The following is a 23,487-nucleotide window of genomic DNA, read 5'->3' as shown; positions in this document are numbered from 1 at the left end:
CTCATTAATGTGAGTTTTTAATTGTAGCATGTCAAACCCAGGTTCACCATGTGGCACATGTGGTCAAAGAGGTAAGAAAGTGTGTAGTGCAAAAGCTGGGAGAGGGAGGGAGGGAATTCCCTGTGTCCCTGGGCACACATTTGTGTGTGGATCAGAGCAGAGCCCTGGTGAGAGCCCATGACCCACGTGTGAGCAGCACAGTGCACAGAAACACAGGGGGAGGCAGTGGCCCATGAGCAATCCCTGTGAAAAGGGATGGGGGTGGGGAATTGTGCACAGGCCTTTTTTTAGCTTCTGCTGGAAAAAACAAATAGACCTTTTAATCTGTGTTCTCCTTGAAGCCTTCTCTATTGACCATTCATTTCTTCTGTCCCTTCCCAGCTCTTTACCTCCTCTATATGGCTGATGAATATGCAAATGCACAATCAGTTCTGTAATAGCCTATCCTTTCTAAAAACAGGCTATAAATTTGGATCCTGAGCAGCAGGTTCTAAAAAGCCTATTATATGACATGGCTGGGGGAAGAGACCAAACACCAGAGCTCACCAGAGCTCTTTAAAACCTGTGTGAATGCAGGGAGGAGGAGGGTCCTCCCCAGAGCCTTGCTGGCAGCCAGAGGGACAACACCTTCTGCAGAGCCATGCACCAGAGCAGGGCCTGAGACACTGCAGGGGAGCTGAAGGCCGATTCAGTTTGGGGGAGCTGAGGGCAGACTCAGATTTGGGGAGCTGAGGGCAGGCTCAGATTTGGGGAGCTGAGGGCAGGCTCAGATTTGGGGAGCTGAGGGCAGGCTGGCTTTGGGGAGCTAAGGGCAGGCTCAGATTTGGGGAGCTGAGGGCAGGCTCAGATTTGGGGAGCTGAGGGCAGGCTGGCTTTGGGGAGCTGAGGGCAGGCTCAGATTTGGGGAGCTGAGGGCAGGCTCAGATTTGGGGAGTGCTCAGAACCAGCAGGGCAGGTTACCAGTTGTGCAGCAGGGCCAAGCCCATTGGATGCTCCATCCATCCCTACATCTCCATGGGGCACACAGGAGGCCCTGCTGGGGCACACAGGCCCTGCTGGGAAATGTCTGCACCCCAAACCTGGTCCCTGGCAGCCCCTCCCAGCTGCAGGTGACACAGAGCCAGGTACAACACGAGCTGTCCTGCTCCACTGGGATGCAGAAGGCAGCAGTGCCTGGAGCAGGGCAGCATTTTGAGGCAGCTGTTTCCCAGCTCCCAAGGAGTCTCCTCCTTCCCTCTGTGCAATAAACACAAACCCTTCTGTCCAATACTTGCATACATTTCCATGTCTGCCATTTTGAGGCCCTCCTCTGGTTTCTGCAAGGCTTTACAGCATTCCTGGGTGCTGCAGGGTAGAAGGCAAGAACTGTTAGTGTGAGTTTAATGAGATGGGATTGTCCTGCTGCACAGGGACAGAAAGCTGAAGTGCTGTGCCAGGTGCCTCAGTTTCAGCTTCTGGTCTGCAGTTAATTCTGAAAGCCCACAGGAAGGAACCAGGCCCAGGTGTGTTTTACAGGAACAGTGTGTACACCCAGGAACAGACACATCTTTGAGCTCCAGAATGAACTGACAAGCCAGGTGGGAACTGAGAACTCCTGCTCAAACCTTGGCCAAGGCAGAGGAAAAAAAAGTTGGTTTGCAACAGTTTCAGTGGCCCTGTCCCTGAGGCAGACAGGACAGTGCACTACACACTGCTTGCCCTGGGAATATCCATCACCCTGCTGGGGCACAGAGATGGAATGGCAGCAATTATGTACATTTCTCCCTCAAAAAAATTAGATAAAGGGACAGAAACTTGGACCTGGCTCTAATTCCAACTGTTGCATCCTGAACACATCACAACTCTTCATTTGCAGGTAGTGAATAATATTTGCATAATTCATTGGAGTAATATGGCAAAACAAAAACATAAAGGACATGCTATAATCACAGATACCTGAAACATGAAATAATTTATAAACACAACTTTACAGAAATTGATATTTAAAACCTTGTGATCTTATAAAATGTTCAAAGCTGGGCAGCTTTTGAATGTGGACATCATGGAACAATTTCCTTCTCCTCTTCCCTGTCACCTTCAACACAATGTATCTTGCAAAGCAATGCAAACTCTGCAACAACTCAACAAAACCAGGGATGACAGGAAGAAGGAATGTTAAAGACTGATTTTAATAAATCATGTTACAAAACCCTAGGACAAGTTCACAAAGGAGAAGTGAGGTCTCATTCACTACTCTGAAGATGGGAACTGGGCTCCCCAGACAAGGTCCAAAGCCTTGAGCTGAGCTTTGCTGTGTGTCACTGCTCTGACAATTCAGAGCCACTCTGGAGCCCTGTTTTTCTTTTTGTCTTTCTACACTCTTGCAAGCTTATTAACACAGTACTGTGTTCCTACCTCAAAGGTGTACTTGCTTGCATCACTGGAAGAACATCATATTCATCCCAAACTCTGATAACACTTTCACAAATATTTGCTTCACCTAAACTAAAAATAAAGCCAAACTCCAAAATACAGTGAGAGAAAATATTTTGATCACAAAATAAAACATACCAGCAAACCAAGGCCGGGTTCCCATGAAACAAGAAGAATTAAAATAGGAAAAAAAAACAATGGGTGGATGTACTTAAAAGTAATCTTCCTTAAGTAGTTAAAATCTTTGGATCCTGAAACACCACCAAATCACCATAAATAAAGTACCATCCTCCCTGCTCCTGACCCCAGGAAACAAACCAAGCCCAACACCCCAAAATTTGCTGTGATCAGCACATCTTAGGCACAGGATCTGGAGATAATTACCAGAAGGGATGCTGGCAGATTACAGGGTCCATTCAGAGAACATGCATTTGCCACTTCTTCCCCAAACTTCAGAAGTCTTTCTTCTAAAGCAATCCCTTGCACGTCCAGCTGCACGCCCTGGAGGTTGTGGATCCAGGGGGAACAGCAATATTCTCTGCAGGATGCTTTCAACTACTTAAATCCTGACTGAAACTCTTCACATAAAGTACCAGTTAAATTGAAAACATTACAAGAGAGGGGTCTGACAGTGGCAAAGATACAACATAGTGGCTACAGCTCAGAAAATTTACATGTTATCAAATGGGAATCCATGACAAACTCAGATCTTCACATGAGACTATACAGAAGACTTTATGGAAATGGAAATGAATGGATGCTTTTTCCTGTAACAAGAATATCTGTTTACAGTTTAGGTGATATTCTGTAACTATAGGAGGTAAGTTTGGAAATATAGACTATTACCAATTCTACCAAACTACTAAAACACTCTTAGCAGAACACTTGGCACTTTCCTATTCCCCAGCTGAAAACAGCAGCAGAAGTTACTCTTGTAGATGGCTGTTGAAGCCTCAGTGCATTAATGTGCTGAGACTGTCTCCTGTTCTCTCCTCTTGTCCTACACAGCTAAAGCCAAACCAAAAACCTGTAACATTTCTGGTATTACTGTACCTTCCCTTGCAATATGGAACAGAATCATGTCAGATCCATAAGTCTTCAAAAGTGATTCAAGTTATCAAAACGTTATCACGCTGTTCCCTCTTTGCAGGACAGCATCTTCATGGTCTCATTGCCTTTGTGGTGTGGGCTGAGGCGATCCCATGATTTTAACTTGCTCTGTTTAACTTTTACCCTGTACCCCCAGGTCCCTCCTGGCTCCTGCCCTCACTGGTTGTTGCAGCCCGGGGCGGCGGAGGAGGCGCCCGCCTGCTTCTGCTTCTTGCGGCGCTTGTTCAGCAGGCGGTTGTTGGATGTCTTCAAGTCTTTGATTTTCACCTGATCATAGTCCACCCTCATGGTAGCCAGAGCACTGGTCATCTCCTCCTGAAAGCAAGCAAGCAATGTAGTGAAGCCCCTGAGGCAGTGGATGCATGGTCACCCCACCCTAGAGCCCGGAGAGGAGGGACACAAGGAGCCCTCTGTCCCCCCTGGGCAGCAAGGGCTGAGCCCTCTCTGTGCTCTGCACCAGGAACCAAGCACTCCACTGGTGCCTCCTTCCACCAGGGCTCAGCAGGAGCTGCTCTCACAGCAATTCACAGGGAGCACACAGGACCACGCTCTGCTGGCCTAAATTCCACCTGTCCTTATCCCAGCACCTCTCCCTGGCTGGCTCTGCGCCTCCACACAAAGTACGTGCTTCAAATTCACACACCTCCTTAGCTTGCATTAATGCTTAAGTACAGGATTATTTTAAACTTTTTAATAGGGTTGTAAAGAAAAATCTGCTAAAGTAAACAAAAGTCTGAGCATTTGGTTCAGGAAAGGAAAAACAATTCAATATCATGAGTATGTTGGTAGCTCGAGGGAATACCTCTGAGACCTACACAGAAGCACGAGCATAAGAAATTCTCAGAAACATGGAAAATAAGGCAGCTAACTGAAAATATCTGCTTGATCTCTGACTCAGAAGGTAAATGTTGCCTAGGTCTCAAAAAAATTTTACCATTACATAGCTCAACAGCTGAGACTACACATCAGTGATTTAAATAAAATCAGTAATGAATAAAATACACTACAGGAATGTTGCAATTGTCAAAATTCTAGGAACTTGAAGTGCAGAAAACTCAGAATTAATTGTAAAAGTTTGTAAACCTGTTAAAGGCCAGCAGGAAAGAGTTAAGACTTTCAGTGTGCCCTACAGCAGGAAGCATTCAGCAGTCATTGGTACACACAGCAGGTGGGGCACCTGCTTAGATTAAGATAAGTTTTTTTTCTCTACTCTTCCCCCCACCAAATGACATAACAAGACAAGACTAAGGTTATTCAGTGCTGTTCCACAATTCAAAAGCACTACAGAAAAGAATGCAGCTCAGCCCTCCTACCTGTCCAGCTACATTTTCATCACATTCTTCACTGTAATGAAGTTCCAACTGCCCCAGCACTGTCCTTCTCCTCCCTGGGCACATGCAGAGGCTCAGCAGGAGCATCATTCATGCCTTTGATCACAAACACCATCTTTGCTGATATCTGGTGCAGCTGTAAGGCTGCCAATGAAGCTCAAATAGCATTCCTTCTTTTTTAAAACAGTTCTCATATACACTGCTGTTCTAACCAAGGCTGTTTATGGCACCCTTGTTTGACATGATTGTATTCAAAATAGCCACAGTATCCAAGGCAGCACATTTCATCTCCTAGCACTCTTGACTTAAAGAAATCTGAATTTGGATTGACTCACTTTAACTTCATCCCAGTGGTCTTTATCCTCTTGCAGGACCCGTGCAGTGTGAAGAGGAGTTGGTGGCACTGACATTGATCTCTGAGAACAAAGAAAAACACCAAAAGAAATTCTGAAAAACAACATTTGGGAAGTGATTTCTTGCTCTTCTCTGTGTTTGAAGGGCATAAAATTTGATCTAATGTATTCCAATGGCTCTCATTATTCCTGCTTCCAATCACTCCACAAATGAACTCATGTGCAGGAGAAAAGGACTACATTCCCCACACAATATTTAAAGAACAAAAAGAGAGAGAAATCAGTGCTGAGCTCCTTTCACTCTACTCCCTTCCAGTCCAAACAACTTATCCAACCAGTGTTGGATAAATTTTTATGTATGTTTTAGATTTTAACTATTCATTAATCAATGTCTTAAAGTGGTTAATTTGACCTTTATCTCCTAGGATTTGTTGTAGGAGACATTTTCTTGCACATATGCATTAACTGACATCACCAGTTCATCAGACTAAGTGAGCCCCAAAGAGGAAATGACACAATTGTTCTGAGCAAGGCACAGCTCAGAAGACAGAGAATCCACATGAAACTGAGATCTCTGCTCACCTGCCATGAAAGATCAGGAGATACTTTACATTAGAATAAGGGACAATTTCTAAAGCATGAAGCACAGTTTCCCTGACTGAACTCAGAAAGAATCATGGCAATTCTTGCCAGCCCCTAACCCAAACTATAATTTCATTTGGATACTCTATTTTCCTTATGCTTTCTACCCAAATTTTCTGTTTTCTGCTGTGACATCCTACAGCTGCATGTCAACAGAGTCTAAGGAGATCCCTGTAAAACAAACCCCACACTGGAACCAGTGCTTATTGCTTATGTTCCCCCAGGCTCAGAGCAGCAGTGCAGCAGTCTCAGAAGTGAAGCAGAAATCCTGACTCCTCTGGACAAGGACCCCAGCTGGCCAGGGTACAGTTTTGTCAAACACAGCTGGGACAAGAGAAATGGAAAACAAGCAGACTGGTTGCAGTGCTGTCCCTCTCCCTACTTCCCTGTGGAAGGTGCTTTTCTGCTGCTTGTTGAAAAAAATCTTATAGACAAGGAACTAAATGAGTCTGTGCTCCACCTAAACTGACAGTTTTTGCCTACTTCACAGTAAAACACTTCTGTCATCCATCTCAAAGAAAAAAAAAAAGAGGGGAAAGGAAAAAAAAAAGAGCCACAAGCACCCTCCCCCGCTGCTTGTGCAACTCCCCAGACATGTTTCCACTTTGGGATTTAGGAAAAGGGGGAACACAGACATTCACTGCTCTGGTCTTTCCCTCTCCCTCCCTCTGGCCCTGTGAGCTATAGGTTCAGCAGAAAAGAAAGCCAAGTTGCAGCTTCCCTCCAGGAAGGGTATTGGAGCAGGGCTCCAGTTGGAGCAGGTGCAGCAGGGTCTGCAGACCCTGTCTCTAATCTCCTCCTCATTAATTGGCTCTGTGCATATTCCAATAACAAGTGTCACTGTAGGTGGCAGCTTCCTCAGCTACTAGGCACTCACTCCATGAAATTCCTCACCTGCTGACTTCTGAAACACCTTCTTGGGGCTTCAGGCACTCAGAGCTGGAGGTATTTATTCTGAGCAGTGATTACATTTTTTATTTGGTTAAAAAAGACTCAGAAATATTGTCTGGGGTCTTACAGAGTCTTTACAGCCTCAGTTTCTCAACTCTGAATGACAACACCTTTCTACTCCATCAGGATGTCCTACAGCTGCATTTCACTTCATTCCAAGGGCTTCCAGGCATTGTAGGAACGGGGACAGTCAGCCTCACCTCTGCTTGTGCCCATGCTTTGAGGATCAGCACAGACACACCAGCACTATGGGAACAAAGGGAATCCTACAGCAGAAATCATTCTGTTCCTGGCTGATGATTCTTTGGGCAGCAAGAACAAGACTGGTATTTTTTTAGACACAAATGTGAGAAGTATAACCTACTATTTTGAGGGACACCTACAGAGCAGAGATGGTAGCATGAAACTCAGTCTTGTAACTTCTGGGATTTGTGTCTCTTGTTTGAAATAAACCATACTGTATTAATAAAGTATTTTTTTCTTTTTTCCCCCCCAAAAAAAATCTTTTAAAGAGAAGTAAATGCAACAAAGTCATGGAATGAAACCTGATCTGGGACTATAAATAGCTCTGTGTACCACCCTACCTGGCAATCTCTCACATGGAAAAAGAGACCCTTGCTCCTCCCCCATGCATTTCCAAACTCTGCCAAGGATGAGAATTCCCACTGAGCACAGGAGCATGTTCACCCTAACACAGCTATGCACAATGGTGCCTGAGACCACTAATAATAGCTCTTTAAATCCTGCACTGATGAAGTAAGCACACAGAGTTTATTTTTATATTTTTAAAGAGAGTAACACATGCATATGCTGCAGAGTCAACAGAGACTGCCTGCTCACAGAACACAGAGACATTTTTGGCTGTTGCTTCCAAGGACATGACTGTGGGTGTCTCCCCTTGTGTGTCCTCTGCTAACAGCAAGAAGAATTGTGGTTTTACAGGCAGGTGACCCTCTGAGGAGGGCACAGGAGGTTAATTAAGGGACCAGCAGTAATAACAGCCCTTCTCTTGCTGTGCTGTGTGGAGCTATTCCCAAGTTCTGCATGTAAGAATCAATTTGTGGTGTAAAAAGTGATCTAAGACTCACATTAATCCAAGGGTGATTCATAAACTGAGAGACTGTCATCCTCTCTGTTGGGTCAGTCTTCAGTAAATGGCGAATGAGTTGTTTGGCTGAAAAACAGAACCAACAGGGCATGGTGTAGTCCAGGACTGCATTCCCAAATAACCTTGGGAACACAAGCACCTGCTGAATGAAGAAACACCATTTTGCAAAACTGAAAACACCTCCCAGTTGCTGTGACTGTGCTAAGAAGCCATGTACAGTGGGGCAGGTTACTGTGTTTAAAGGGGCAAAACAGGAAAACATCCAAAACAAGAGGCAAGAAGGAAAGAAAAGACTGGGAATTCCAGCTCTGCTCTCTACATCACCAAACCAACTGCTTTGAGAGCAACAGCTGGAGGGAAAGAGAAGCACAGAGACAGAAAGCTGCTAAGCTGCCTGCCTCAAAGATGGCAACAAGCTGGGCATTATGGGCTGAATGAATACACAAGCTGATGTTTTGAGAAATGATGGAACACTAGCACAGGCTGTGGAAAAAAGGAACAATGAACTTTGCCAACTGAGAGGCCACTATAAAGACAAAAAAGTCAAATAAATGGATTGCACAAACTGGCTTTGCAGCAGCTTTCTGTGAACATGGGATTTGCCAAAGCAAGAGCACTAATAACTGAGATATGAGATGGTGAGAGGCTAGACAAGAGTTCCATGAATGTGGGTGGACAGACTGGAAACACTGCATCCAAAGGAAGCCCATATTTGAGACTTACACAAAATTTCCTTAGGAAACCTGTAAGAACTTCTAAAAAGGAGTTCTCTTTTAGGAACATCACATGCAAGATGACTAAATGCTTGTAAGAAGTTGCCAGAGGTACAAGTTTGATTTGTTGAGAGAGGCTGCAAAGGACAAGGACAGCACAACACAGGGGGAAAAAGCAGCATCCTCCTGCAGGTGCCTCATCAGCCTAAAGAACACCCACAGATGAGATGATCTTATAGGATGGAAGGTAGAGGGCCCCTGTGTCCATCCACACAAGCACAAAGAAACCCACACACAGTGCAAGTGCATGTTCTCTCACCAAGCTCCTCTAGCCTGTTTTTAACTGTTGGAATATGAACAAGACCCAAAGCAGAGAAAATATTTAGCCAGAAACCCATGACTAAAACATCTCCCTCAACAATGTTCAGCAGGCTGTGCTGCACACAGCCATGAGGTGCCGTGAGGGGTGAAGATGCCACAGAGCACAGCAGGGTCCAAGGATGATTTGTTACTGCTGAACAGCAGACAAAACCAGGATCACAGCAGTATAAAGGGCTTGTAAGAAAAACAGATAAGCCCAGATATTGCTGACCCTTCTCTTTAATATGACAGGCAGGTGAGACTTCCAGCTTATGAGACTGGCAGGATAAGAGGGAATCAAAAATACCCACTTTCAGGACACTGATTTGAGCCCAGCAGCTTTTGATCAATGACTTATACAAAATAAATTGTTGACCTTGATTTAAGTGGCAGCTAGCAAATTCCCACATCCCAAAAAGCTAACATGAAAACTTGCCATCCTTGCTGGCTGGATCACCAAGGAGGGCAAAGACTGAATAAATTCTTAAGAGAGTTTGCCTTTCTTCCAGCTCAGCTTGCATTGGAGCTGTCCAGGCTGTCTCCTTTCTCAGGATTAGAGTCTTCTGTTTCAAGAGGGTTTAATATCAGCATTCACTAGCACTAGCTGGATTTTGAAAGAAGGTTTTCAGTAGTCATTTGCTTTTTGTAGCACAGAGGTTGCTGGCTGGTATCTCAGTTCCCAGTCGTTCTCTGTAGCACCTTACAAAAAATGGATTTAAATTGTAGAGGAAAGGGAAACAAAAGCTCAGACAGATTTTTAGAAATAGTCTCTTTGTAAGCACTGCAGCACTGCACACCACCATGCTCCCACTCATCAGCACCAGGGAGGATTTTTACCTTCCTCTGACACTTCAGCCCACTCTGGATTGGGAAATCCATATTGCCCCATCCGAATTCTTCTCTTCATCCCTGGAGAAATGGCTTGACCGGTGTTGGAGTAGAATGGAGGGAACCCACACAGCCTGTAAGAGTGGACAAAGGAGTTTTCATAACTAGGGGAGTCCTTTCACCTCTAAAAATGTTTTATTCAAGCTTATATTCTACTGCAGGCTGCAGATCACAGTGAACAATTACTTGTGAGTGCAGATTTAACAAGTTCCTTCCCAAATACTTACAGAATATATGTGATGACACCCAATGACCACATGTCACATGATTTGTCATACTTCTCAGGACCAAGGACTTCTGGGGCTGAAGAAGATTAAAATCACAGGTAAACAGAGTACCAGGTATTTCTCTTCATCTCCATTATTTTGTAAGTAGCAGCACTTCAGCAACAGGTATCAGAGGCATTAAAAACCACAACTCACTGCAGGAACTGGGTACCACTTTTGACTGACAAGTTCCTAAAGGCATTTAAAGTAGTTTTAAAAAGGAGGAACAGAGCTGGAAAAATGCCCTACTCCTCACCTTGGTGTCTCTCTGCTCAAGGGAGTACTAAGATTACCAAAAAGCAGAAGGAGCTACAGCTAAATGTGTGCAGGGAGACACTGCACTGAAAGAGGCAGGAGCATATGTTCCAGCAATCAGAATAGAAAGGTCCTACTGGAGCTGTGATAAAATTTTGAATGATACCTGGGTGGTGTGTTTAGCTCCAGCAGCTACAGGGCACTGTATTTTTCTTTGGCCTCCAGAGCATTATATTTTTTCCACTAAGTAACAAAATTAGACAGAGATACATTTAGAGGGGATTTTTTTGTCCCCTGGGGCAGGTAAACTGCCAGGGAGCTTGATTTTGTAAGGAAAATTATTCTTTAAACATATGAGCAATCATGCTGGTTTATAAAAAGGTGTTGAGAAGGGAAATGTCAGCTTGTTTATACACAAATATAAAGGCATAAAAAACATACGTGTGTAAACTCCCTAACATTTTATCACTAAACCCAGCTCACAAAAATACAGAAGAAGGCATAAAAAAAAGGAGTATTGCTAATGTGATTATCTGCTCCCAGTGAATAAGTCTCTTCCAATACAGAAAACTATACAAACTTTTATCAGAGAAGTAATTTTTCAAACAAATTAAGTCCTTTTCCCAGCAAAGAAATTCCAAGCATGGACTGCCCCAGTCAAACCATGTGATGAATGACTATTAACTCAAGACTAAAATGAGTGCATGAAGGACAGTCTGCTGTGGCATTCATTACACAGTGCTTCAACTTTGGAAAAAATGAAGGAAAAATTCTGCTGTGATTAAGTCATGTTGGTTCTTCATTACTAATTCCTCAATTTGCCAGCTTAAAGAAGGTTTACAGCTGAGGCAATACTCTTCTCTCTTATTGCTTTAATTTAACCTATGGGAAGTTTAGCACAGAAATCCCCAAATATCACAAAGCTCAATTCAAATTATGGCTTTTATTGCATCATTCAGAGGAAACACCAGGATTACTTCATGTGTAATCAGAAGGAATTCCTTCTCTCTCCTTGTGTATCTCCATTTGTATATCTTGTGAAGGCTTTTTCTTCTGTCACCAAGGCAGAAAGCAGGAGCACTGAACTGTACTGGAACCAGACTTCAGGTTTGGATTGGATCCCAGCTTAAATCCTGGAGGCTAACACTTCACATTACACCCAGAATAGAAGATTTCCCACCCACTGCAAGGGAAGGAATGACAGAAACACAGAAGAAATGTGCCTTGGATAACTCACCCACATAATAAGGAGTGTAACAGGGGGTCTGCAGTGCATTTACAGTGGTTTCTTTGGCAAAGCCGAAGTCTGTGAGTTTGAGCACAGGATCTTTGTCTTTAGATGTGTAAAGCAGGTTTTCAGGCTGGAAGGCCACCAAAAGAGGACAAACAGGACAATGAAGAGATGTCTCTAATGAGCTGACAGGTCAAATCCACCACCACCATTTAGGTCTTCTTACTTCTGTCACAACCCCATCAAACATACAGCAAGTTCCTTCCCAACAGGCAGCACTTCTCCTCAGGCTAAGCATCAACATCCTTCTTAGCAAGGTTATTTGGGAGAGAAAACCACAAAACCCTGTCCAGTGGGCATCCAGTCTGGATTCTTGAACCTCTCCCAGTTCCCTGCACTTCCTGGAACTGATCTGTGTGGTGACAGCAGCTGATCTGACATCACACTGAGCCTCAAGCACCCCAGGGGCAGGACAAGGGAAATCCTCAGCCAAAGCCCCCACAAGCAACTGCCACAGCTCCATCAGAATTAACTGATACAGACAGAGGCCCTTTGCTGCCCCCCCTCCTCTGTCTCCTGAAACCTGAGGTAATTCCACTCTTGCTCCACACTCCACACAGGCAGAAGTGGCACAGAGGGAAATACAAGCTCCTGTGCTCCAGAACAGGGACAACAGGGTATTTCCATTATCTCCAATTAGTTCAAGTCATTTCCCAGTTTACCCCCTGGTGACACCATGATGTGTCAGCTCTCCCTCCAGCTAAACACACAAACATCTGTAGAAAATCCACCAGCTCAGACCTGTGGAATTGATCTGATGTCTCAGTCTATCATTACAAGCACTGCTGTCCTGCACATTCCATCCCCTGCTGTGTCCCTGCACTGGAAATGCCAGAGTGCAGCAAGCTTGGCTTTGTTGTGCTGAGCACTTCAGAGCCTGAACATAAAATACAGCCCTACATATAATACAGCCCTACACAAAATACAGCCCTACTAACTCTGACAAACACCTACAATGAGATTGGGGTGCAAATTTTACCTCATTAAATGCTGGCAGTAACTGAGATCTGCCTATTTTCCCAGATATTCACACACTTATTGAAGTGGGTTAAATGCATGAAATTGATATTGTTCCTCCCAGAAGTTTCGCCTTTTTCTGAAGGGGGTTGTGCTGCTTGGGGTTTTTGTGGATTTTTTTTTTTTTTTTTTTTTTTTATACAAGTATGATGCTGAAAGCAACTAATAACTGGAAAAGACTATACATAGAGGCATCTATAAGTTACAGGTTCACTTGAAGGAGTGCTATTTTCTTGCTAATGGATTGCAAGTGGGCAGTACCTCTTTAACTAAGCATCTGACTATCATGAGATTTTTCTGCATTCCGTACACAACTGGAAGGCATTAGCACACATGAATATTCCAACCTTGGACTAGTTGCAAACTAGTGAGCAAATCCTTTCTCACACTGGCAGAGGAGCAGGAACACTTTGACCATCTGACTGCACTCCCAGCTCTGTTGAAATCACTGCTGCCCAAGTTTCCTCCTGCCATAAGCTCTATTCCCCAGCCCACACCCCTTGGGGCTCACCTTGACATCTCTGTGTGCAATGTTCATGGAGTGCAGGTACTGGATGGCTGTCCCAATGTCTCTCATTATTTCAGAGGCCTCTATAAATACAATTTTAGAGAAAGGTCACATTAACATTCCCACTGGAATTCAGGGACATGCTTGGGAATGCTCATGGCTTACAAACAGCTTGCTGGAACATGGGGCAAGCGTCAGGACGAGAGAAACCCTAAAATTAGCCCTAACAGCTGTGTTTTGGGTTTGCAGGTACTGAGCCCCCACTGCCTGGCTGCTCAGCCTCCTCCTGAGCAGGAACTGCAGCCCAACAGCTCAGACTCCTCAGGAACTTGGAAATTCGTGCTTTAATTTGCTCACCAAAAAAAGCAGCAAGAGCAGAGCAGGTACACAAGCAGCAACTGTTAAGAAAAGGAGCCCCAGCAAGAACCTATCTCTGATTGTCCAGGACATGTCCTTGGTTGTTTCAGACAGAAATTTAACTTTCAGCTTCTAGTTCAGGGGGATGATCTATCAGATTCTAAAAATAGAGCAACATAACAATATAGTAATTTTAGGATAGGTCACCTTTTAATTCCTCACTGTCTTTAGAAGTTTTTCATCAGGAGGAACAAAACCAACAGTTCTATTCAGCAAAGGCCAAACTGCCACCTTTGAAATAATGTTTCAAGAATTTAACATAGCCCCAGTGGGAAATTCTAGTGGTGGAATTACCTTGCAACAGCAATGCTCTGGGAGTCTGGAAGGGTTCAGTTACACAGGGAGGGGTTTCAGAGCAAGAATGACATTCCCATGTGAGCATTATATCACATCTCCATTGACAGGGAAACAACAGAAACTTCAACCTGACCCTCTGGGCTCTGCATAGGCAGAACTTGTACTGCAACCTGGAATCCTTTATCACATGGCCTGAGAGTGAAACTATACCATCTCAGACAAGGACAATCAGAATGCAGAAACACTCCTGTTCTTTGGGGAAAACCTTGCACAGCCTCCTCCCTCCTGGTCCTAATGGGAAGCTGTGGCTATATAAACAGGCAGTGAACCTGGGGAATCCAGTGGCACAGGGCTCATTCACCTCAGGAAAGAATGAAAGTGGTTTTTTTGTTTAACCAGGTGATTTCTGAGTAAGTAATTATGCTATACAATGCTCTGTAATGTAGAAAAGTAACGTTTTTAGTAGAGTGCAGTTGCTAAAATTCACGGAATCAGTTTTCTCCCTGGAATTCGGACTTTAGGGAAGAACAAATAAAGTTGCTAAAAATGCTTATTTTCCCTGCACAAGTCTCTAACAGGACTAGAAAGGATTCATCCCAGGCTAGGAAACACACAAAAAGAAAACAGACTGGCCTCTAAACCAGACCTGTAAAATAAGTCACAGTAATTTAAAAGCCTGGGTGTGTATTTTTCTGCTTCTAATCATTTTGTCAGGCCAATAGTTACAAACACTATCACCTTACAAATATGAATGGTTTCACTTTGAGCAGAAACGAGCGCTGGTCTGCTGTGAGGGGGCAAGGAGAACCATGGTCAATGGGACCTGTGGTTCTCTGTCAATAATAAATAGCAAAGACAATAAAAATGGCAAGACTAGTCTAGGGCAAGCTCTGTCCCTGCCTCATGGCAGGGCTGTGCTTATTCCCTCCTAGAGACAGGCAGGTTTGTTTACAGTGTGGTTAATAACACTTCCTTTCAAGTAGTGCTTTAAAACCCTTGAACAGGAGATATTTCATCAGATGTGATTTGCTCATTACACTCATGACCCAGTGCTGCTGCTTGAGGGACAGCCAGAGAGAGATCCCAGCAGGAGCTGCACTGATCATGGCAGAGGTGCTCTGGCACAGGACCAGGGATCAGAGGAACAGACTCTCCCAGGGTACAGAAATGAAAAAGCTGAGCAGATTTGTAGAAAGATTTTTCTCTAAACCTTCCACATTTTGCCTGAACTTGGCCAATTCTCATAATTCCTGGTTCTTGGGAACTTTTCAAAATCACTCTTAACACACAGTGAGATAAATAACAATAATAACAACAAACACCACCATAGATAAAATCAAAGAAAAATTCCTAAAAGGAAACAGAGGGCAGAGAAATGGAGAAGAAAGAAAAGTCTTTCACAAACTTTAAAATTAAACTTGCAATGTTTTACCTCTCTCAGTGAAAGCTTGGTCTCCTCTCTCCTGGATCCTGCTGAACAGCTCTCCTCCTTCCATGCTGAAACAAAGAACACAAAACCCCCACCTTATATTAGCAGAAAGGACAAAATTAACACCTGACTGTGCATCCATATAATCTCATGGAACCACAGCAGGAACAAATAAAGATTACAGGCTGCCTCCTATGCCAGTGCTTCCTAAACATCACACTCACTCACATCAATGCAGAAAGCCATTCTGATATGGCATAAATAGAAAACAAAATAAGACCAGGGAGTTTTGATGCTTTCAGTTTGATAGACCCTATCATAGGGAACATGACACACAAAGATGGGCAGTCAGATATGCAGGCACTGGGCAGCTGACAATAATCTTGTTTCATGTAAAGGGAAGAAAAAGAAAGAAGCAAAGACATCTAAAATAATTATTAATTTGTCCTCAGTGAAAAGGACAATAACTGTAGTATTGGAGGCTAGGGAGAGAAGAGGGAAAGTTAGAGTGAAAGTAGTTATGACAAGACAGATCACAATGGATCACTGGATTTACACCTGAACTTGGAAGCTGATCACGACCAAAGCAGAATGTATTGATAGAGACATCTTTCAAAGGTGTATTAATCAGTCAATGCTTTAATGAGGACAATTGCTATGGAATGCAATGAAAATTTATTTTCTGGTAAAGGCTCCTCATTCTTCCAGCACACAGGATGGTTGGAGCAGCTGCACTGATTTCCTTATCAGTTCCATAAAGGGAACAAGAGATTTCCTGTGCAAATCAAAATTGTGCTGCTGAGAAATCTCCCAGCTGCCACCTGAGCCAACACATTCTCCCATTCTCCTCCTCCCTCCATCCCTCCCAAGGCAGTGCCTGGTGAGGGGCTGCTGCTGGTCCCTACCATTCCATGACAATGAGCAGGCATCTCTTGCCATTGTGGATGTTCTCATACACATCCAGGACATGGACAATGTGAGGGCACCCCGAGGCTCTCCAGTGATACTCGACCTCCTGCCGCGCCTTGGGGTTGTCGTACAGGAGCTGTGGAGAAAGAGCAGAGCAAAGTCAGGGAGGCACCAGGGTCCTGCTGCAACTGGCACCAACCCCAGAGATGAGCTCCACATGAGGAAAACTTCTCCAGACAAAGGATGAGAATCCATCATGACATTTTCACCTTCTCTGGGCTGTCCAGCTTGTTAGACTGAATACAGAAACAACTGGTCCCTTAGAGCTGGAAGGGCCTTGAATGACAGTGAGGAGGTGTAGTCATGATATTTTCTGAAAAATCCTTTCCTTAGGATATTTTTCTCCTGAGAAGCTGAGAAGTCTCAAGAACAAAATGTAAACAATGATTATCTGCTGCTGTGGAATGCAACAGGTGCATCTGGGATTGGTCTCATGTGGCTGTTTCTAATTAATGGCCAATCACAGCCCAGCTGTCTGGACTGTCTCAGTCAGCCACAAGCCTTTGTTGTCATTCTTTTCTATTCTTAGCAGCCTTCTGATGAAATTCTTTCTTCTATTCTTTTAGTAAAGTTTTAATATAATATATATCATAAAATAATAAATCAGCCTTCTGAAACATGGAGTCAACATTCTCATCTCTTCCCTCATCCTGGGACCCCTGTGAACACCACCACAAGGAGGGATTTTGAACCTGAGATGGAGACAGGTCTATCTTACCCACGTCTGGATGGAAAACAGCAAATTTTTCTTATGTGTTTGCAAAACTTTTAAACAGAGAATCCTCCTGCTAAGAACAATAACTCTCCCACCTGCTCCCAGCTGCTGGAGGCAGAAGAGACCTCCAGGTGGGTGCAGTGCAAATCCTGTAAGTTAAGTGAGATTTGAAACAATGAGGACTTTTACAGTGACTCTGAATGTGCTTCTTAAATATTACACACGCTTCTAACCCCACCAAGGTAAGAAAGGGACCTTTGGCTATCTAGATGCTTGAACTTTTTTCTGTCACATGCAAGGCCAGTTTATTTTAAAGGCACTGATCTCTAGAAGGGCAGCAAGAGCTCATCCTTCCTGATCCTGCAAGCTCTGCACAAGAAGTGTGTCCCCTGCTGTCTGAAGCCCTGCTCTGTACCCAACACCACAACTGAGCTTTGTGCAGTAGGGACACATTGCTGAATCGTGCCTGCTCCTCTCTGCCTCAGCTCTCCAGACAGCACTAACACTTTGTGACAGACCCTCCCTTTACTGCACATTTGTACAGCTCCTGCACAATGCAGCTGTGATCTGAGTTGGAGATGGAATGCCCTATGGTAATAATCATGGTGATGATGGAGCAGCAACAAAACTGATGCTATATAAAGCATTGTTAAATGTAGTGAAACAGAATAAAAAACAAGTAAAGAACAAACACCTCTGATATATTTATGTTAGAAAAGGCTCACAACAACTGTTTTCAGACAGGCAAATAAAAAGTACCATTGATGACTATTAGGCCTTAGCCTGAAGCTCTTTCCACTCACGTTTGCTATTAGGTTCCAGTGAAAACACAAGTGCATGATAATTGCTGAAAACAAGAATTAACATGTAACCTGTCATTAGGGACCTATGAATCAGAGCAAGAAACTGCTCCCATTCAATAGCCAAGTTAAGCCATAAATGGTGTCACAGGCACCTTCAATACAGGTAAACACGTTTTTGAAAGGTCACAGGAAGGAAGATGCAAATTCTGTTTTCTTTATTGACTTCAATAAAGACAATTTACATCACTGGGGGAAAAAATCTTACACTTGTTTGGTGCTTCAGCATCCCTTTCAGCAGAGCAGACAAAGGATCATAGCAGGAAAGGTCTGTAGCCCTTCATACAATGCTGGGGAAGTGCTTGGGAATGACTGGAAGGAGGGTAAATGCTTGTGTTCCAGGCCAGGAACAGCAAAAGTGTGACAAGTGCTCCTCTGCTGAGGGCACATTTTTGTTTTTCTGAGAAGCACAGGAAGGCTGCAGGAGGGCACAAGTGGGCTCAGGAGGGCAGCTGGCCCTGCAGCCGAGTGTGCAGCTGCACTGAGCCCACCCTGGCCCCAGAGCTCCTGCACAGCTCCAGGTTTCCAGCAGAGCAGGGGCTGCAGGAGCTCTCTGGCCAAGGGCACTGCCCTGGCAGCCAAGCTCCTCCTGCAGGGCTCTCATTGTGCACCCAGAGCACGCCCTTGGGGATCACTGTCTGCCCCTTCCTTCCTGCTCCAGCCCGGCTCTGGCCTCATTTCCAACAGAAATCACTTCCTAAAGAGAGACATGGCTCCAATGTGGACAAAGAGCCTGCTAGTGAGTCCCAGTGTGCTTGCTTTGCTTCTTTCAGCCACCAGCCCTTTCAGCAGCCTTTCCTTCACAGCCACTGGGCTCTAGCTCACTAGGACTGTCCAGCAGAATTTTCCCCTCTGCCCTTCTGAGTTTGGGCTGTTGCCTAGAGGTCTCTTCAAAAGTTCATTAAATGACATGTGCCACAGTAAAGCCCAAACACCCTCAGGACTAACCAGGCCTTACAGTGTTCAGTGTTTGGATATTACTGGATTAAAGCCACTTTGGAGCTTCCAAAAGCTTCTGCTCTATCCTGTGCCACTGATCAGACATTCCCATTCTCTATACTAATGTAACTGCACTATCATCTGTGTCTGCTGTGCTTGCACAAGGCACAGAGATGCTATTTTTCAGGTTTGTACCAAGTGCTTATGAAAAGTGTTTCAAAGAATTCAATTCTCCCTCTCTGAAAAGCTTTTACAAGCATTTGGATGCACACAAGGATGCTGCAGTTTCTTTTCTCCACACTTCAAGTAAGTTTTGTACACTTTTTTGTGCCAAGATTGAATGTACTCATGTCAAGATGACACCTGCAGGAGCAGAGAAAGGGAAATTCAAAAATAAAGAGCAAAAACACATACCAAGTAACATCTGATATATCAACCAACTGTTAACCTTTGGATTTCTCTTTCTGAACTTCAAAAATAAATTAAATCTTCTCTTTATGTCTAAAACTGGAAGGCAGAACTGTACCTTTTAAGACATTTTATAGACATAGACACTTGTAAAATGAAAGCTGTGTAAGGTTGAAAGCACCAATTTCTGCAAAATTTAGGTGATGATTTAGGAACACAGTCTAAAATTTTAGACTTGTGATTAAATACCACAAACTTGCAAAGAACTTAAATGGGTATTTTGCCATCTTCCTGAGCCCAAAGAGCAGCTTTATGTCTATTGCTGCAATAGCTTTGATAAGGCTTCAGCCAGGTTCCCTGACACTGTACAAAAGTGCAGAGGCTGTTGTGAACAAACCCAGAACTTCAGATCAGTTTCCCAGTGCTGCTGGTTTGAGGCAAGAGCAGCTTTGCCCACAGGAGCCCCCAGTCCTGCCCTAAAGCTCCCTCTGGGTTCACCTGAGTCACAGCATGTCACGATAGGCTGTGGGCAGGATCATGAACAGCCCAATTTCAAAAGCACACCAACCCCAAGAGAAATGCTCCCAATTCCTCATGAGACACAAGCACAGCAGCCTTTGCACAGCTCCATGAGTGTGTGGTCAGACAAGACAGTTTGCACCAGGAGCTGCTCAGTACAAAACTGGAGCTTTGCTGGAGCTCAGCATCACCAAACACTGCCTAAGAGCAGCAGATGAAACAGGGAGGTCATAAAAAATGGGGTGATGGATGGAAGGTAGGAAAGTACAGGATGTGATCCACACAATATCTGAAAAAGCTGAAGAGGGAAAAGAGCAGCACAGTGGGAGTGCTCAGGCTGTTCCTGAGGAACAAGAGGGCAGATGCCAGCACACACTCCAGGATGTGCTGCCAGCTCAGGGCCAGGGCAGTGCAGGGAGGCCTGAACTCTTATTCTGGGGCATTGGCCTGGCTGGGGAGCACCTGCCAAACAAATTCTGAACTGCAGAATTTCTTGATGGAAAGGAAAAGGAAAAAAGAAACAAACAAAAAAAAAGAAACAAAAAAGAAAAGAAACAAAAAGAAGTGACACAGTATCTTCTAATAGCTTCTGCATTGATTCAGTGTGGTATACACAAGGAGGGACAGCAGGAGTCCTCATACCTTAATGGCCTGATCTATACAGGAAATAATCCCAGGGCTCCAGGGAGTGCCAAGTGATCTTCTGGACTCTGAAACTGTAACAACTGAGAGGCAAGATATCCATGGGCCTGGGGAGGGAACAGGCTGAGGACAGGAAACAACCACTTCTCAGTAACTTTAATTTGCACTGCCAGATTACACAGGTTCCTGTCAGATCTGCTGTCTGCTCCCTAATAGGAGATTAAGACCTCCACTATACTTTTTTATTTATTTTAAACTTCAGCAGTTCTTCCTAGTTCCAAACAGGCTCTGTGCTTGGATTAGAAGAGTTACAGGCTCAGTTCTCATCTATTCCATGTGCTACAACAAAGCAGCATCTGACACTGCAACCATGCCTTTCTTATATGCACCAGTTTCAGAATCTGAACTGCCCTTCACAAGACAATCAGTTTTATAGTCTCTCTGCTATCTTCCTCACATGAAGGCTTCCCATGCTTAAAACAGAAATGGAACCTGCAGAAATTTTCAGTCCTAAGGCTCCTCAGCATGCAATACTGACATATAGGCACTTATGTGTGGCTTATTTATGTCTCTAGCTGGGAAATAAAAGGTCTAAGGGGTTCAATGTAGGGGCTTTTTCCCTGCTTTCTTCTTTGTGTGTGGCTGTTACAAAAATGCTGAGTCCTACAAATAAGCCTTGGGAGCTGAATTCACAGTGATGCACAGAACCTGATACCATTTGCAGCAGAGCAGTTCTTCCAGTCATTCTTTATTCAAGAGGGTTAGATGGCAAAAAGAGGCCTGGATAATGTTTCTTTCATCCCCTCCCTCCCCTATGCTACTAAAAGTAAAGGGGGGAAAAAAAGAAAAAAGGAAAGAAAAAAGAGCTATCAGTATGGCTTTGGATGTTTTGTCTTTTATTACATTCTGATTATTTCCAATATATCTTCTAATTCAATGTTAATAATCTTTATCTGTTTCCAGGTCTCTTCAGAAGGGATAAAGCCATGCTTTGTGTTAGAGCACTCAAGGAATTGAAATGATCAAGGTTTCCTTCCTCACACATCAGCAGTGCCCATCCTCAGTGGAGCTGCAGCACGAGCCATGAGTGTGCCTGCAATGGCAGCAGTGGGAATCCACTCCTGCAAACCTCCAAGGAAGCACCCATTCTGCTCTTTGAAATGGAAGCAACACAACACACTTCTGCTGGAATTATTTAGCACTGAAGCATCAGTCTAAGGGCTAAAACCAGGGCAGGCACAGGTGGAGGGTCATCTGTAAACCTTTCACTTTTCTGCTGTTATTTCAAATCCAGCTTTGGCTGTTGGAAATGAAACCTGCTTGGAGGCTTTATTGAAACAAAACTGTCATCCCAATTCCTACAGAGCTGGCCAAGCTGGCATTCCCTGTCCTCTCCATGGGGCTCAGACAGACAGTCAATCCCAAAGGTGGAATTCTACAAGCTAATAACAGGAACAACAGTGAGCAGCACAATTTTCTATCACTCCTGCCTGTGGTATTGAATCCTTTCCCTCACCTACAGTGTCAGGGCTGTACTGCCTGCCCTGAAGGGCCTTTCTCTACCCACCTCTTCCCTCCACTCTTCCAGTCTCTACTCAGCTGCTCCTGGAAATGGCAGAAGTGCAGCAGATCTTTAGGGCCTTGCCAGCACAAGCCAAAGTGCAAAGGACTCGGGGAAGATTCTCTGCACGTGGAGTGAGAGCCAGGCTGAAATCAGCTCCCTGCTGACACACCCCACTTCAAATTCCTTACACACATGTTGTAAAGGGAAAACAGGAGAAAAGAGTGGAATGGACAAAGAGAAAAAGAACAGTTTAACAGAGAGATTTTTCTTTTTCTTCTAAGAGTTTGAGCACTGGATGTACAGCAAGTCTGCTGAAGAACTTTGCTCACTCTTGTTTCTCCATCCCCAGAGAGCACACACCACATAAATATTATTTTGCTCCAAGCCTCTCTCCTGCAGTAAATCAACCAGGTCTCTCAAAAATAACTTTGGTGTGGTTTCTGAATTTTATTTATTGTAGCAGTACTGGAGTCACCAGCAGGCCCTCTACAACCTGAGGTAAATAAATGAGACACAGCTCTATTAATGCTCTAATTACACATGCAACTAGCCATTCACCCTGCAAAGGTCAGCTGTCTTTGCTCATAAACGTTAGTGGAGATACAGGGAATGAAGCTGAAATGGCAAGGCTGGGGGCCAGGATACATTTCAAAGGTATCCCCTTGCACATGTGAGGTTGACATAAAAGGAAGCACAAAAATGAGCCAAAATGCCCACAAAGAGAAGTGACTTTGCTGATACTTTGATAATCTTACATGAATGTATTTGAACTGCAGTGCCAAACACATGCAACTGTACACTCAATACCATGGGGTATATAGAGATTTAAATAAAAAGCATGCTGTGTATTTTGCTAGAACCATAATATTACTTTGTATTTTAATACTGTGCTTGTTCTGTGTGGATGGAAAAATATTCCTACTGGCACTGTAAGATTCCAGCTATTCTCAGTTGTGACAGGCTACAAACCAGCTGCATGTGGCTTCTGTTGTATTCAAAACACTGCAAATGGATTTTAGAAGAAAAATAAATTACCAACAGCTACTAACATGCTGCTACCAGACAGGAACATCCTCCAACACTTGTTTATACAAGAATGCCTAAAAACCAGCTCCTCTCTCTACCTTCTCCTGATGGCAATTTCTACCACAAAATGCTGTTTAGCCAGCACTGACAACTGCATTCAACACCTGCAGTCAATATCCAGCAGCTGGGGAGACCTGCTGTGAAGCCCTTTCCAAAACCCAGACATGCTAATCTGTGATTAAAATAAAATAATCTCTAGCTCTGCCACTATTTTCACTCTTCCTAAATTTCCAAATTGAGGAAAAGGAAATCTAAAATTTCAGCTGAAAATTATGACCTTTCTTACCTTGTAATTTTACTCAAGTGTCTGATATGAGGTTTGTCTTTGAAAAGGGAAAGGAAAAAAGAGGAAAAAAAAGAAGAAAAATCCAAACCCACCCCTCAACACAAACTTCACTCCTGCCAGCCATGAGTTCATAAATTCTGATAACAAGGAG

At 44.0% G+C, this 23,487-nt stretch overlaps 1 protein-coding gene across 2 annotated transcripts in view; it reads right to left on the bottom strand.

The window, feature by feature from the left end:
• Positions 1 to 2,149: 2,149 nt before the first annotated feature.
• MAPKAPK3 (MAPK activated protein kinase 3) overlaps positions 2,150 to 23,487 on the bottom strand; it is a 46,500-nt gene continuing 25,162 nt past the window's right edge. For both annotated transcript variants that reach the window (XM_058032146.1, XM_058032147.1), the window contains exons 3-11: positions 16,254 to 16,393; positions 15,352 to 15,416; positions 13,209 to 13,288; positions 11,627 to 11,750; positions 10,096 to 10,171; positions 9,818 to 9,942; positions 7,888 to 7,973; positions 5,189 to 5,269; positions 2,150 to 3,837 (exon numbers count right to left, since the gene is read on the bottom strand). In XM_058032146.1, the coding sequence (XP_057888129.1) occupies positions 3,679 to 3,837; positions 5,189 to 5,269; positions 7,888 to 7,973; positions 9,818 to 9,942; positions 10,096 to 10,171; positions 11,627 to 11,750; positions 13,209 to 13,288; positions 15,352 to 15,416; positions 16,254 to 16,393 (936 nt within the window). In that variant the 3' untranslated portion in view covers positions 2,150 to 3,678. The remainder of the gene's footprint in view (positions 3,838 to 5,188; positions 5,270 to 7,887; positions 7,974 to 9,817; positions 9,943 to 10,095; positions 10,172 to 11,626; positions 11,751 to 13,208; positions 13,289 to 15,351; positions 15,417 to 16,253; positions 16,394 to 23,487) is intronic.

This window comes from Melospiza georgiana, chromosome 11, assembly GCF_028018845.1.
Source record: "Melospiza georgiana isolate bMelGeo1 chromosome 11, bMelGeo1.pri, whole genome shotgun sequence".
Classification (NCBI taxonomy): Eukaryota; Metazoa; Chordata; class Aves; order Passeriformes; family Passerellidae; genus Melospiza; species Melospiza georgiana.
Note: the sequence above shows the minus strand (reverse complement) of the source record. Positions and strands in the feature narration are given on the sequence as shown.